General features: G+C 44.1%; 1 protein-coding gene across 1 annotated transcript in view; it reads right to left on the bottom strand.

Annotated features, from left to right (window-relative positions):
• The window catches only part of LOC122935955 (cytochrome P450 2K6-like), a 225411-nt gene that overhangs the window by 49463 nt on the left and 160288 nt on the right, over positions 1 to 15660 (bottom strand). The window contains exon 8 of the mRNA XM_044291920.1: positions 5372 to 5513. Coding sequence (XP_044147855.1) covers positions 5372 to 5513 — 142 coding nt within the window. The remainder of the gene's footprint in view (positions 1 to 5371; positions 5514 to 15660) is intronic.

The following is a 15660-nucleotide window of genomic DNA, read 5'->3' as shown; positions in this document are numbered from 1 at the left end:
CAAAAAAAAAAAAAAAAACACTGTTGGCTACCTCGTCCTCCTCCACCGCCGCTTCCACCTACACCGCGACGTCTACCGCCTCCTCAAACTCCCACTCCATATGGAAATCCACCTCATAGATCAAGATTTTTTTTAACGTATTTTATTTTAAGTAATTTCACTAATTTATCTGATACATTGTTGGGTTACATATCCTAAATTTTTGCTGTGATATACCCCTACTCTACCTAGTAGACAGGTTAATAAATTTCACTAATTTGTCTGTTACATTGTCGGGAGTAATTCATCAATTTTTGGCTGTGATATACCCCTGCTCTACATAGTCGACAAGAAAATAAATTTCACTAATTAGTTTGTTACATAGTTGGGTGACATTCAACAATTTTTGGCTGTGATATACCCCTGCTCTACCTAGTGGACACAGAAATACATTTCTCTAATTCGTCTGTTACATTGTTGGGTGACAATTGCTTATCTTTTGCGCTAGAAAGTACATTTGCGTCCTACACTGAATTTAGGACAGTACGAATCAGGTGAGACCAGAAGTACAGACTATAGTAGATTGGGTGGCTGACAGTGCCTACAGTTCCTTCGCATTGTCTCCAACCCAGTCCCCTGCTGAAAGATTAGAGTTGGCACCTACAGCCCATGGCCATCTGTCTTTCAACTCACCCCCTTGCAAATCAGGCAAGCAGTCTGAGCCCCAAGTCATGCAGCAGTCTGTTATGCTTTTTAATGACTCTGCTGGCAGGGTTTCCGTGGACCAACCACTTATGTTTCAGGATGAGAACATTGGAAGACCAACGCAGCACGTCTCTGAATGATGACGAAACACAGGTGCTAACTGCTGCGGCTTTCTGCAGTATGCAGACCGACAAGGAGGGCAGGGGTAAAGAGTTGGTGGAAGATGATGTGGAGGATGATGAGGTACTAGACCCCACATGGAATCAAGGTCATGCGAGTGACCTGTCTTGTTCAGAGGAAGAGGCGGTAGTCGCACAGAGGCACCGGCACAGCAAAAGAGGGAGCAGGGTGCAAAAGCGTCTGTTACATTCTTGGGTGACATTTTAAAATTTTTGCTGTGAATAAACCCCTGCTCTGCATAGATGACAGGGACATAAATTTTAAAAAATTGTCTGTTACATTGTCAGGTGACATTTTACCAATTTTGCCGTTTACAGACCCCTGCTCTACATAGGTGACAGGGACCTATTTTTTGTAAAATCGTCTGTTCAATTGACAGGTGACAGGAACACAGTTTTGGCATAAATCAACCCCTGCTCTGCATAGTTGACAGGGACCGAAATTTTTAAAAGTCATCTGTTCCATTGGTGGGTGATATTAACCGATTTTTGCCAATGAAAAACCCCTACTCTGCATAGGTGACAGGGATTTAAATTTCTAAAATTCGTCTTTAATTGACGCGCGCCACTTCCTTTCATTCGATCCTTCTACTTTAACAACTTGTTCCACATTTCCGCTCGATCACATTTCAGCCATTGACCACACTTGGATGCGGTATCCATTTCTCATGTTCCTTGTCCGGCGCGGAACCCTGATTCACCGCTAACCGTGATCAACGTGGTAGGCGCAGAAAAGAACATTGAAAGTTGATAGAGCAGATATCCAATTGGATTGTGGACATCAGGGGACGTGCAACATGGTGGAGCAGTATGTGTGCACACACCTACACTTACTGACTGATGGGTCTGCCTCCTTCAACTTCTGGGTCTCCAAATTGGGCACCTGGCCGGAGCTTGCCCTTAACGCCTTGGAGGTGCTAGCCTGCCCTGCAGCCAGTGTATTGTCTGAACGTTTGTTTAGCACGGCTGGACGGGGTTATCACAGGTTATATTTTCCAATGTTTTGGGGTGTACCCTAATTTAAACAAAAAAAAATTTAAACAAAAAAACTGTGTTGGCTACACCGCCACATCCACTGCCTCCTCAAAATCCTACTCCATATGGACCTCGTCCTCCTAGATCAAGATTATTATTTTTTATTTTTATGTATTTTATGTTATTTTAGGTCATTTCCCTAGCCACATTTGTTTGCAGAGCTCTTGCCATGCTCTTAAACATATTTTTATTCTATTTGCATTTTTATAGTCATCTTAGTGCTCCAAAGTTCGGGTCCCCATTGACTTCAATGGTGTTTGGGCTCGGGGTCAAGTTCGGGTCCCGAACTCTAACTTTTTTGTGAAGTTCGGCCGAACCCGTCGAACCCGAACATCCAGGTGTCCGTTCAACTCTACTAATAAGCTCTGTTTTCTCCCCACTAATACAAGCCAAACAAAGTTTTAGAACATACAGTACAGACCAAAAGTTTGGACACACTTTCTCATTCTAAGAGTTTTCTTTATTTTCATGACTATGAAAATTGTAGATTCACACTGAAGGCATCAAAACTATGAATTAACACATGTGGAATTATATACATAACAAAAAAGTGTGAAACAACTGAAAATATGTCATATTCTAGGTTCTTCAAAGTAGCCACCTTTTGCTTTGATTACTGCTTTGCACACTCTTGGCATTCTCTTGATGAGCTTCAAGAGGTAGTCACCTGAAATGGTCTTCCGACAGCCTTGAAGGAGTTCCCAGGGATGCTTAGCACTTGTTGGCCCTTTTGCCTTCACTCTGCGGTCCAGCTCACTCCAAACCATCTCAATTGCGTTCAGGTCCGGTGACTGTGGAGGCCAGGTCATCTGGCGCAGCACCCCATCACTGTCCTTCATGGTCAAATAGCCCTTACACAGCCTGGAGGTGTGTTTGGGGTCATTGTCCTGTTGAAAAGTAAATGATGGTCCAACTAAATGCAAACCGGATGGAATAGCATGCCGCTGCAAGATGCTGTGGTAGCCATGCTGGTTCAGTATGCCTACAATTTTGAATTAATCCCCAACATTGTCATCAGCAAAGCACCCCCACACCATCACACCTCCTCCTCCATGCTTCACGGTGGGAACCAGGCATGTAGAGTCCATCCGTTCACCTTTTCTGCGTCGCACAAAGACACGGTGGTTGGAACCAAAGATCTCAAATTTGGACTCATCAGACCAAAGCACAGATTTCCACTGGTCTAATGTCCATTCCTTTGTTCTTTAGCCCAAACAAGTCTCTTCTGCTTGTTGCCTGTACTTAGCAGTGATTTCCTAGCAGATATTCCACCATGAAGGCCTGATTCACACAGTCTCCTCTTAACAGCTGTTCTAGAGATGTGTCTGCTGCTTGAACTCTGTGTGGCATTGACCTGGTCTCTAATCTGAGCTGCTGTTAACCTGCGATTTCTGAGGCTGGTGACTCGGATGAACTTATCCTCCGCAGCAGAGGTGACTCTTGGTCTTCCTTTCCTGGGGCGGTCCGCATGTGAGCCAGTTTCTTTGTAGCGCTTGATGGTTTTTGTGACTGCACTTGTGGACACTTTCAAAGTTTTCCCAATTTTTTGGACTGACTGACCTTCATTTTTTAAAGTAATGATGGCCACTCGTTTTTCTTTACTTAGAATTTGTATTATGGCAAGAAAAAAGCAGCTAACAGTCTATTCAGTAGGACTATCAGCTGTGTATCCACCTGACTTCTCCACAAGGCAACTGATGGTCCCAACCCCATTTATAAGGCAAGAAATCCCACTTATTAAACCTGACAGGGCACACCTGTGAAGTGAAAACCATTTCAGGTGATTACCTCTTGAAGCTCAACAATAGAATGCCAAGAGTATGCAAAGCAGTAATCAAAGCAAAAAGTGGCTACTTTGAAGAACCTAGAATATGACATATTTTTGTTGTTTCACACTTTTTGTTATGTATATAATTCCACATGTGTTAATTCATAGTTTTGATGCCTTCAGTGTGAATCTACAATTTTCATAGTCATGAAAATAAAGAAAACTCTTAGAATGAGAAAGTGTGTCCAAACTTTTGGTCTGTACTGTATGTTCTAAAACTTTGTTTGGCTTGTATTAGTGGGGAGAAAACAGAGCTTATTAGTAGAGTTGAACGGACACCTGGATGTTCGGGTTCGACGGGTTCGGCCGAACTTCACAAAAAAGTTAGAGTTCGGGACCCGAACTTGACCCCGAGCCCAAACACCATTGAAGTCAATGGGGACCCGAACTTTGTATATATGTATATATATATATATATATATATATATATATATATATATATATATATATATATATACACAGCGCAAAGGGAAATATTTCCTTGTAATAAACCCTGTTAATGCTTGTTTCAAACAGCACTTTCACCTTAATAACAAGAACGGTTTGCTGGAATTACAGAGCTGTATAATGGCAATTTGGATCCCTAGTCAGTACATCAAGGTCTAATAGGATTGTTCCTATTACCCAGGCTGTAACCTCCCCTACTGAACCCTGTTCAATGTAACTGCTGTGGATTGATTCCTCCCTAGACTTTCCCTACACTTTGAATAATCCTGCCCTGCATTTGTAAATCATTTTTTTAGCACAAAGAAGTTTTTTTCTAGCACTGTCCCTAGCGCCTGCAGATTTCTCTCCCTGCACTGGTAAATGGCAGAATCTAAGATGGCTAAGGCTATTTATAGGACTGTGACATCACAGGGCTGTCTGGCTGCTAATTGGCTGCATGCATGGCATTATGAGTGATCTTGCATTCCCAGATTTCCTTTCTCCATGTCGTCACATATGCAGCAGCCATTTTAGGAAAAAAATTTGATTCCTTACCACGAAACGCAAGGAAAAACGGCTTTGGTGCAAATCAAATTTTTCCTGAAATTTGGATCGAATTCCACTTTGTCAACTTCGATTCGTTCATCTCTAGTTATAGCAAAATCTCCCAAAGGTTACCAAAACCACAGGCCAAAGCCTCATGGGACATGGTAAAATGAGTCTCTCATCATCTCCCATCTAGATCACTGCAGCATCCATCTCATTAACCTCCTAACACTCTTGTCCCTCTCTACGCCATCCTCATCTTTGATGTACATTTGATCCACCTCTCATCTTGCTGCACCTCTGCCAATCCCTTCAGTAGCTTCCCATTGCCCAGCAAATTAAGTTCAAATTCACAGGTTGTCCTCTTCTTACATCTCTGATCTAATCTCCTGATATGACTCCACACATAATCTCAAGATCTTATTCTTTGTCACCTCATCTCATTTCTCCTCTGCATTGCTCATTCTCTGTAGCTCACAATCCCATTACATCAGACGAGTAAGCCTACAACCTACAATAACTCTGTGGCCACTTCACATCCTACCCTACAGTTGGTGCATGAAAAGAGGAGACCCTTCAATTTGAAGTGCCATTTGGTTGCACAAAACTATCTTAGATATTGTAAATACTGTATATCATCTAGCCATATTTATGGTTTTTAGAATGTACTCACCAGCAGAGAATGGCAAGAAGGCATCTTTCTTCACAAAATTTCCCTTGGAGTCAAGAAAATTCTCTGGATAAAACTCATATGGTTTCTCAAACTGTGTACTGTCTTTCAAAACTGAGGTCAATAATGCGATTACATATGTCCCCTGGGGTCAAAAGATATATTTAATAAATTACATATATGCATTAAACCAAAACAAGTCTGTGTTATTTTAAAACAAAGGTTTAGTTTTAATTAATATAAAAGATGCATCATAGCTACATTTGTTATTGAACTGTTAATTTTCTTCACATGAAAACTTTAAAGGGTTAACTTGCATTGACTAAGGGTCCATTCACACATCCGCAAAATGGTTCCGCATCCGTTCCGCAATTTTGCGGAATGGGTGCAGACCCATTCATTTTCAATAGGGCCAGAATGTGCTGTCCGCATCCGCATTTGCGGATCCGCATTTCCGCATCCGTTTCTGCCGAAAAATAGATTATGTCCTATTCTTGTCCGCAATTGCGGACAAGATTACGCATTTTCTATTATAGTGCCAGCGGAATGCACATTGCCGGTGTCTGTGTTTTGCGGATCCGCAATTTGCAAATGGAACCTTATACTGTTTAATACTGTGTAACTGCATTTTATATGTATGTTGTGATATATATTCTGTTTGTGTGCACTGTGCTTGCATAGCACTGTGGAAAGGGTTAATCAATACTGAGAGACTTTTGAGACTTTCTAGCTAATAATGAGAAGCTGGTAATTTTCCAGAGCTGCCATAATAGTTAACGAAGAGCATGTTTTGAAGGGAAAAGGACAGACTTGTTTACCACCAAAGCCAGGCAGACTGACCTTTTGGATGTCTGCTTTAGCTATGTAATTGTCTGAAAAACATTTTTTTTTCTGAAATAAACTCCTGTGTCATTGCCATTTATTGTAGCTCTAATGCAAGTCTGAGAGATGGGAGTTGTAACATTGTATTTGCTTGTGCTTAGTTTCTCCACTCTATCCCTCCCACTAGCCAGAAACGGTATATAAGGAGAGCAGTCAGAGCTCTTAGTGTTCTGCAGTTAGGGATCATTGCTTAAAAGAAGAGATTCTGCCAGACTTTTGAGTGACCGGAAGAAGACGCTGAGATGAGGATACTATGCCATAGGCCCTAGGTCTCCAGTCTTTATACATGGTACCAGCCTTCTGTGAGAGAAAGGGACAGCTATCTCAGGTCCCTCCTCAGCATCAAACCCTTCTTCTGCCAGGGAGTAGATTGGAGAGGTCAGCCCTATACCTCATCTGTATTGTTTTCCTCCAGTAAAAAAGCAGACTGGTTCACTGCAGACCCGGACTTATTTGCCATTGGGGTGCACCACACCTTACCATCTCTTCCAGAGAGCAGCAACATGTGGTGACACCTCGAAGGTGTCCAGGCCACACCAAAGCCAGCCACTGCAACAGTCCTACTCACGAGCAGGCACACATGTAGCACATAGCCACACTTAGAAGACACACTGTAACACAAACTGCACTTATGCACTTAAACCAAAGGTAACTGGGTCAGTTTTAGACTACAGAGTTAGCAATTAAAGTTTTAGCTTTAATGTATGAACATGTACAGTATGTAGTTACAAAAATTTAAATAAATAGCAGATATACATACATATCGGTGGGCAAACAGTTCTAAAAAAAAAACAAAAAAAAAAACAGAAAGGTTCTTATACTTAGCAAATGGCTAGCTAAAAGTAAGCTTCCTGGTCTCTGAGATATGGAGATAGTGGAACACAACCCAATGTTGTTTGGATCCCTAAAATGTATCAACTGGCATATCCGCAGCCACAGCCTCGTAGAGGGTTGGGCTGTTCTATTTAGTAGTCTCAGTGGTACTTCAGTGGTTTCTACAGAATGCTGGAAGCTGTCACGTTACAACAGCTGGAGAGCAACAGATTGGGGATCACTAGTGTACAATTGGTGCTTACAAAAAGATATACTGTATCATACAGTGCCTCATTATACAGGAGCAGCCTAGGGTGCCCAAATAATAATGTTATAAGGTAGCAAAATAGCACCTCTATACAGCCTTGTCTAAAGAACAATGCTATACACTGCTTTTCTTCACCCAGAGCTCATATATAGTTTAATGCCAGTCCCCTTCCCAAACTTACAAATATTACACACATTTAAGAAATTAAATAAAATGTAATACACCATACACACAAAGAGAACTGTTATGTAACACCACTATGGTATAAACAAAGATTCACTATACTGTGCACATAATTAGCACTGCTATATTGTAGACAATAATTGTTCTGCTGTACCATACAAATGAATAGTACCACTATATCACACATGTCAATAGTACTGGTATCCCCTACATATAGCCAATACAGCTATACCATATTCATAGATATATTTGCTATACATTATATATAAATAGTTGTAAGGTACCTGTAAAAGGTAGTGTCCGAAGTGGAAATAGTGTGCTTGAGATGCAGGCAAAGCGTCGTCAGGCAAATAGTTCAGAATCAAAATCCGGAGAAGAGTCAGGCAGGCTAAGGTCATTCACGATCTGGCGGCAAGGTACAAAATCAGCAGGCTGTAGAATAGTCGGGATATCAGGCAGGAGTTCAATACAAGGAAGATCACTGAAGTCAAAACACCCAGGGAAGAAATCCAAATAAACGGGCACTGAGTGATGACCTCACTTCCTATTTAAAGGCTGTCCAGATTGAGAATTGTCCACAGCTGGCAGCAGGTGGAGCTAGAGAGTATGATGTAGTGTTGAACACAGTAAGGACATTCCCAAAGTCTAGATCTCTTCTGTAGCACAACAGGCAAGGCTATGGTTTAAGAGACCAGGAAGATCCCGGTTCAAATACAACCCGGGTCATGACAGGGCCCCCTCCCCAATGGACCCCTCTGGGGGCCTAGCGGGGCTTAGTGGGAAACGAGGTATGGAAGTCTCGTATAAGAGAAAGTGCATGCAGATCTTTGGCTGGAACCCAGGAGCGGTCTGTGACAGGATACCCCTTCCAATGAACCAGATACCGAAGGCCACGGCCCTGTCTTCTGGAATCAAGAATCTTGGAGACTTCAAACTCATTTTGTCCATCAACAAGAACAGGAGGAGGTAGTTGTTGTGATCTGGAGTAGTGGTTGAAAATAGCTTTTTTGAGGAGTGAAACGTGGAAGACGGGATGTATCCGGAGGGAAGAAGGTAATCTTAAGCGATAGGAAACTGGTCCAACTCGAGCAATGATCCTGTAAGGACCGATGAATCGAGGGCCCAATTTGGTAGAAGGTTGTTTCAGTCTCACATACTTGGTTGATAGCCAAACTCTGTCCCCCACCACATATGGAGGTATATGGCGTCTTCGTCTGTTGGAAAAAAACCTGTACTTGCCTGCTGACTTCCGTAGTAATAAACGAATCTTCTTCCAATGTAGTAGAATATTTCTCACCCGCTGATCTGCTGCTGGTACACCAGAAGAAGGCTGGAGTAGGGGAAAAGTCTGAGGGTGATAGCCTAGGGCTGCGTAGAATGGTGTGGTATGAAGAGCACTGTGCCAACGGGAATTTAGGGCGAACTCAGCTAAAGGCAAATACTCAGACCAGTTGGAGTGTAAGGCATTGACATAATGTCGAAGGTAGGTTTCTAGGGTCTGGTTCATGCGTTCGGTTTGACCATCAGTTTGAGGGTGATGTGAGGTAGAGAGTGAGAGCGTTACTCCCAGTTTCTTGCAGAACGCTCTCCAGAATCGGGAAACTAACTGGGATCCGTGGTCTGAGATGATATTGGTAGGTATGCCATGATGTCTTACAATATGGGAAAGGAAAAGAGTGGACAGTGCTTTCGCTGTAGGTAATCCTGGAATCGGCACAAAATGAGACATTTTGGAAAAGCGATCCACTGTGACCCATATAGCAGTCATGCCCTCGGACTTGGGTAAGTCTACAATGAAGTCCAAGGTCAAATGGGTCCAAGGCTGGCGAGGTGCCGGAAGTGGATGTAACAGTCCAGCAGGTAATGTGCGGGGTACTTTATTAGCAGCACAAGTTGGGCAGGCAGCCACATAGTCAGTAACATCCTTTTTCATACGAGGCCACCAGACATGACGCTGCAAGGTCTTAAGAGTGATGGTGACACCAGGATGACCGGATAACACGCCATCATGTGCCCAGAGGAGTATAGGTTTTCTGAGACTAGGGGCTACGTACAGGCGACCTGGTGGTATCTTCAAGCCCTGGGGAACACGAATCTGGGTTTCTTGTAGTTGTTGGGAAAGGGCCGTAGAGATCTGTGCGACAATTTTGTGAGGTGGGATTATATACTGCTCGGCTGGTTGATCTTCTTCAGAGGAAGCGAACTGTCTGGAAAGAGCATCGGCTTTTTTGTTTCTATGTCCTGGAACGTAAGAAAGGACAAAATTAAAACGGGAGAAAAACAGAGCCCATCGAGCCTGACGTGAGTTCAGACGTCTAGCAGTCTGAAGATACAGTAGGTTTTTATGGTCAGTGAGGATAGTAAAAGGTTTGGAAGCCCCTTCCAGAAGATGTCGCCATTCAGACAATGCCAATTTGATGGCCAGTAGTTCTCGATTCCCAACATCATAATTCATCTCTGCCGGAGAAAACTTTCTAGAAAAAAAAAAAGCTACTGGATGGATTCTACCAGACTTTGGCTGTCTCTGGGAGAGTACGGCACCTGCTCCAACCTCAGAGGCATCAACCTCAACAGTGTACTGGAGGTCAGGATTTGGATGCAGAAGAATTGGAGCTTTACTGAACATGTCCTTTAATCGCTGGAAAGCTGATTTTGCTTCTGAAGACCACGCCTTGCAATTTGTACCCTTCTTAGTCATGGCAGTAAGGGGTGCCGCAATGGAGGCAAAACTCTTAATGAAGCGTCTGTAGTAATTTGCAAATCCTAAAAAGCTTTGGAGTCCTCTTAAAGTGGTCGGTTGGGGCCATTGCAAGACAGCGGAAAGTTTTTGAGGGTCCATTTGGAAACCGTCAGCACTTATGATGTACCCAAGGAAAGGAATACAGCTTTGATGGAAACTGCACTTCTCGATCTTTGCATAAAGATGGTTTTCTCTAAGCCGTTGTAATACCTGTTTCACATGCGAGATGTGCTCTAGAAGAGTCTTGGAAAAGATTAAAATGTCGTCCAAGTAGATGATCACAAAACGGTTGCTGAAATCATGAAAAATTTCATTCATGAAACGTTGAAAGACAGCAGGTGCGTTACACAAGCCAAATGGCATGACCAAATATTCAAAGTGTCCATTACGAGTGTTGAATGCTGTCTTCCACTCGTCCCCCTCATTAATTCGAATCAGGTTATAAGCCCCTCGTAGGTCTAGCTTGGAGAATATAACAGCCCCCTTAAGTAGATCAAATAGTTCAAGAATGAGTGGCAAAGGGTAGGAGTCCTTTACGGTGATTTGATTTAACCCCCGATAGTCTATGCATGGTCGAAGGCCCCCATCTTTCTTTTCAACGAAGAAGAAACCTGCTCCTACTGGAGAAGAAGAGGGTCGGATAAAACCTCTTTCCAAGTTGTCTCTTACGTATTCCTCCATAGAGTTTTGTTCGGGCAGAGACAGGGGGTAGGTCTTTCCTTTGGGAAGAGGTGCTCCGGGGATCAATTTAATTGTACAGTCAAAAGGACGATGTGGGGGTAACACCTCTGCCTTTTGTTTGCAAAATACGTCTGCAAAGTCATGGTATTCACGAGGCAAGGTAGGTGGGATAGTCACAGGAGCCAACATGCAAGCAGAAAGTCTTTTGGGTTGAGACAAACAGCGAAGGCGACAGGACGATCCCCAGAAGGTTAGTTCTCCATTTTCCCAATCAAAAGAGGGGTTGTGAAGTTGTAACCATGGGTAACCAAGGATGATAGGCAGAAGCGGAGAATCAATAAGAGACAAGACAACTTCCTCTTTGTGGAGGAGGCCTACCTGCAGGGTTATTGTCGTAGTCTCGAATTTCACAATACCATCTCCCAAGGGCTGTCCATTCAGGGTGGTAATGTTCAGGGGTCTAGACTTAGGAACAAACGGAATGTTGTTCTTTCTTGCAAAAGTGTAGTCCAAGAATATACCCGCCGCTCCGGAATCCACAAAAGCCTCACAGAAAACAAGCTTAGAAGATAAATGGATAGTAGCCGGAACAGTAATCTTGGTCTTGGAGGATTTACTTGTAAGGTCTAAGCCAGCTCCTCCAACACTGGTTAGACCCTGCCTTTTACTGGACGGGAGGGGCAGACAGATACTAAATGTCCTTTAAGTCCGCAGTACAGGCACAGGCCCAATGAACGCCTCCTTTGTTTCTCTGACTCAGTTAGATGGAGACGGCTCACCTCCATGGGTTCCACAGGCGTCTGGGGTTCAACAGAGGTTTCAGGTTCTGGCTGAGGTGGTGCTTGGAAGTTAGGGGCCAAACGGTAAGCTGGCCTAGGAAACTTGCGGGTTCTAAGTCTCTCTTGGCACCTTTCATGGTACCGGACATCCAGACGAACACACAGCTCTATGAATTTCTCAAGGTCTTCTGGGAGATCCTTATAGACTAATTCGTCCTTGATGCGATCCGCAAGACCTTTTCGGAAGGCTGCACGTAATGCCCTTGAGTCCCAATTTGTTTCAGCAGCAAGGGTACGGAACTCAATAGCATACTGTGCCACAGATCTGGTGTCTTGTTGTATGTCCAAGAGGGAGTACTCAGCTGCAGAAACTCTACCTGGCTTGTCAAATACAATCTGGAGAGAGGCCAGAAATTTTTCAGCATCTTGGAGTACAGGATCGTTGCGTTCCAAATAAGGAGAGACCCAGGCCAGGGCCTTCCCCTTTAACAAGGAAATTACAAAAGTCACTTTGGCAGACGAAGTGCTAAAAGTTGCAGGGTTGTTGCGGAAATGCAAACGGCAAACATTTAAAAAGCCTCTGCAGTCCTCAGTATCACCACCAAACTTGTCAGGCAAGGGAAGTTTTGGTGGTACAGAAGAGGCGGGTTGGACCGTAGTAGGAGTAGGATCCGGAGTCTGAACCGTTGCAGAGGAACCAGGCAAACAAGATTTGAGCATGGTGCAAAGTTCATCTAACTTGGCGTCCAGGGAAGCAAGATGCTGTTCATGAGCTCCGATCAATTGTCCCTGACGTGTAATCGCCTTAACAATCTCAGCAGGGTCCACTGCCATTGTGGCCCGTTTATTATGTAAGGTACCTGTAAAAGGTAGTGTCCGAAGTGGAAATAGTGTGCTTGAGATCCAGGCAAAGCGTCGTCAGGCAAATAGTTCAGAATCAAAATCCGGAGAAGAGTCAGGCAGGCTAAGGTCATTCACGATCTGGCGGCAAGGTACAAAATCATCAGGCTGTAGAATAGTCGGGATATCAGGCAGGAGTTCAATACAAGGAAGATCACTGAAGTCAAAACACCCAGGGAAGAAATCCAAATAAACGGGCACTGAGTGATGACCTCACTTCCTATTTAAAGGCTGTCCAGATTGAGAATTGTCCACAGCTGGCAGCAGGTGGAGCTAGAGAGTATGATGTAGTGTTGAACACAGTAAGGACATTCCCAAAGTCTAGATCTCTTCTGTAGCACAACAGGCAAGGCTATGGTTTAAGAGACCAGGAAGATCCCGGTTCAAATAGAACCCAGGTCATGACAATAGTGCTGCAATGCCATCCACTCGCAAAAAGTTAGGGATATTTAGCTTGTGGGTGAAAATTCACGATGAACCTAAAATGCACTCTAACCTTTAAAGGTGAACTTAATGTGACCTTCTTTAAACCTTTGAATGTACATGTCCAACTGTTCAATATTTCAATTCTTTTTGCCCAACTTGCTTTTCTCTAACAAGGAGCTTAACAGCAAAATTCACCCCAGGTGTTTGATAAATGAATCGCCCAATACATTTCCTGGTTCAATTGGAATTGGTATTTAAACAGTCCTCCTCATCATGCTGTTCACATTTTGACACCATGAGACCAAAACGACGCTTAACAATTGATTAACAGTACCTCACCATTGTTAGGCTTCAATGAGGATGTTCTCAAGCGGAAGTGGCCACTGAGCTTAGAGTGTCACATAGTGTCATCAGCATATTGCAACAGAGATACAGAGAGACTTGGAAGAGTCACAGAAAGGCACAGAAGTAGACATTCTTTGGCCACATGCAACACTAATGACCGCATCATTGAGAACAATGCCCAGCGGAAGTGTTTGATGAATTCCACACAACTCCAGGCACAGACCGCAAAGGTGTCTGCCGTATAGCAGTTCGAGGGCGATAACCCAGTAGAGCCCTGGTGCACCTGCCGCACTGCGAACATAAGATAGGGCAGAAGAAGGTCCCAGACCCTCCCATCCTTAGAGACCACTCTTTTTAGCATATTTTTTCATGTTTGATTAAACCTCTCTACCAGGCCGTCCGTTTGCAGATAATACACGGACGTCCGTAGCTGTTTTATGTGGAGCAACTTACAGAGTTCCCACATGACCTTGGACATAAACAGGGTCCCTTGGTCAGTCAGAATCTCCTTAGGCAGACACACGCGAGAAAACATCTCCATTAACTCCTTAGCTATGAGTTTGGCTGATGTATGCCGCAGTGGCACCACCTCCGGTTACCGAATGACGTAGTCGAGGACAACCAAGATGTGTTGGTGTCCTCTAGCAGACTTCAGTACCGGGCCTACAAGATCTATAGCGATTCGCTCGAACAGGACCTTGATAATTGGGAGGGGTACCAGGGGACTACAGAAATGTGGCTGGGGGTTTGTTATGTGGCAGGTGGTGGAAGACTTATAATATTCTTCTACCTCTCTGAACACACTGGGCCAGTAATATCGCTGTAGAATCTGGTCCTGCCTTTTTTGCATTCCATGATGACCCCCGAGAACATGCTGGTGGGCTAACTCTAACATGAGTTTGCAATAAGCCTGGGGCACCACCAACTGTGCAATGGATTCACCTCGCAGCTGGTTTATTCTATACAACATCTCTTGATGAACCACAAAACGGGGAAACACCAACTCTGTCCCCGGTTGTTGTGGTTCACCATCTATTATTAATACATTTTCGCAGGCTTGGGTTAGGGTTGGGTCCCGATGTTGTGTAGTACCAAAATTATCCCCAGAGATATTAAGGTCGGTTAGCCCAGGGCCTGGTGGCAAGTCCTCCATGTCTCCCACCATCACACTTAGCGGGGTTGTCACCCCCTCTTCCACAGAAGTGGCGGTCACCCCTACCGCTGGCCCTTCGGACTCAGGTTCCTAGGGTTCTGGTCTCCCCCCTGAGCCAGGCCATTCTGCTATGGTCACATCTGTCTCACGGATATCGGTAACTTTCGTGTCCAGTCATAGTGCCGGGAAAAAAGGGTAGTCTCTCCAAATTATTAGTTCATACGGTAATTTTGTGGGGACGGCAACCTCATGAGTCCATCTGCCGGCCACCGTTGATATAGAGACCAGGGCGGTGGGTTAGTCCTTTAAGTCCTCATGAATGCACACAACGCCAACCCTTTAGCCAGTATGCTCGACGGGCCGCACCAGGGCAGCTCTTACCAGGGACACCAGGCTCCCTGAATCCAGCAGTGCCACAGCCAGAGTGTCCCCCACCGCCAGAGTGTCACCAGGCAGTCGTTTAGCGGCAAATTTTGCTCATTCGCTGTTTGCCGAACAGGCGAACATATGGCGATATTCACGCATGCCATATTCTTTTACATTGTGAAGAACTTTGACTCATGACACATCCATCAAGTGGTATAGGACAGCCATTTGAGACGTTTCAGCACATGGACATACCCCCTACCTTATAAATAAACCTGATCTGGCTGCCATTTTACATTCAGTCTTTTGCCAGTGTAGGGAGAGGTTGCTGTGTGGAGCATGGACAGACTGTTAGGGACACAAAACGCTAGCTTATAGGGCCACAAAATCCTTTTAAGGACTGGTATAGGTGTGCTATCGATAGGTGTGACTTACTGAGGGTTGTAATATACTTATAATATACTTTCTAACATAGAAAGTATATTATAGTGCATTTGTATTGTGCAGCAGTTTTGTGCGGTTCTGCTGCAATACTGCAGCCACACAGAGTGCCAAACACTATTGGAACAAATAATTTCTACTAGTGGGATTTATTAGTTGCCCCCCCAAAAAACGGATTGAGGCAGGGGTGTTATGTACCAATAATATACTTTCTATATAGTGCATTTAGGTAGTGCAGCATTTGTTAGCGGTTTTGCTGCGTTACCACATCTACACAGAGTGACAAACACTATTGGAAAAAATAATTTCTACTAG

This window comes from Bufo gargarizans, chromosome 4 (genome assembly GCF_014858855.1).
Source record: "Bufo gargarizans isolate SCDJY-AF-19 chromosome 4, ASM1485885v1, whole genome shotgun sequence".
Classification (NCBI taxonomy): Eukaryota; Metazoa; Chordata; class Amphibia; order Anura; family Bufonidae; genus Bufo; species Bufo gargarizans.
The sequence above is the reverse complement of the archived record's forward strand: the minus strand, read 5'-3'. Positions and strand labels throughout refer to the sequence as shown.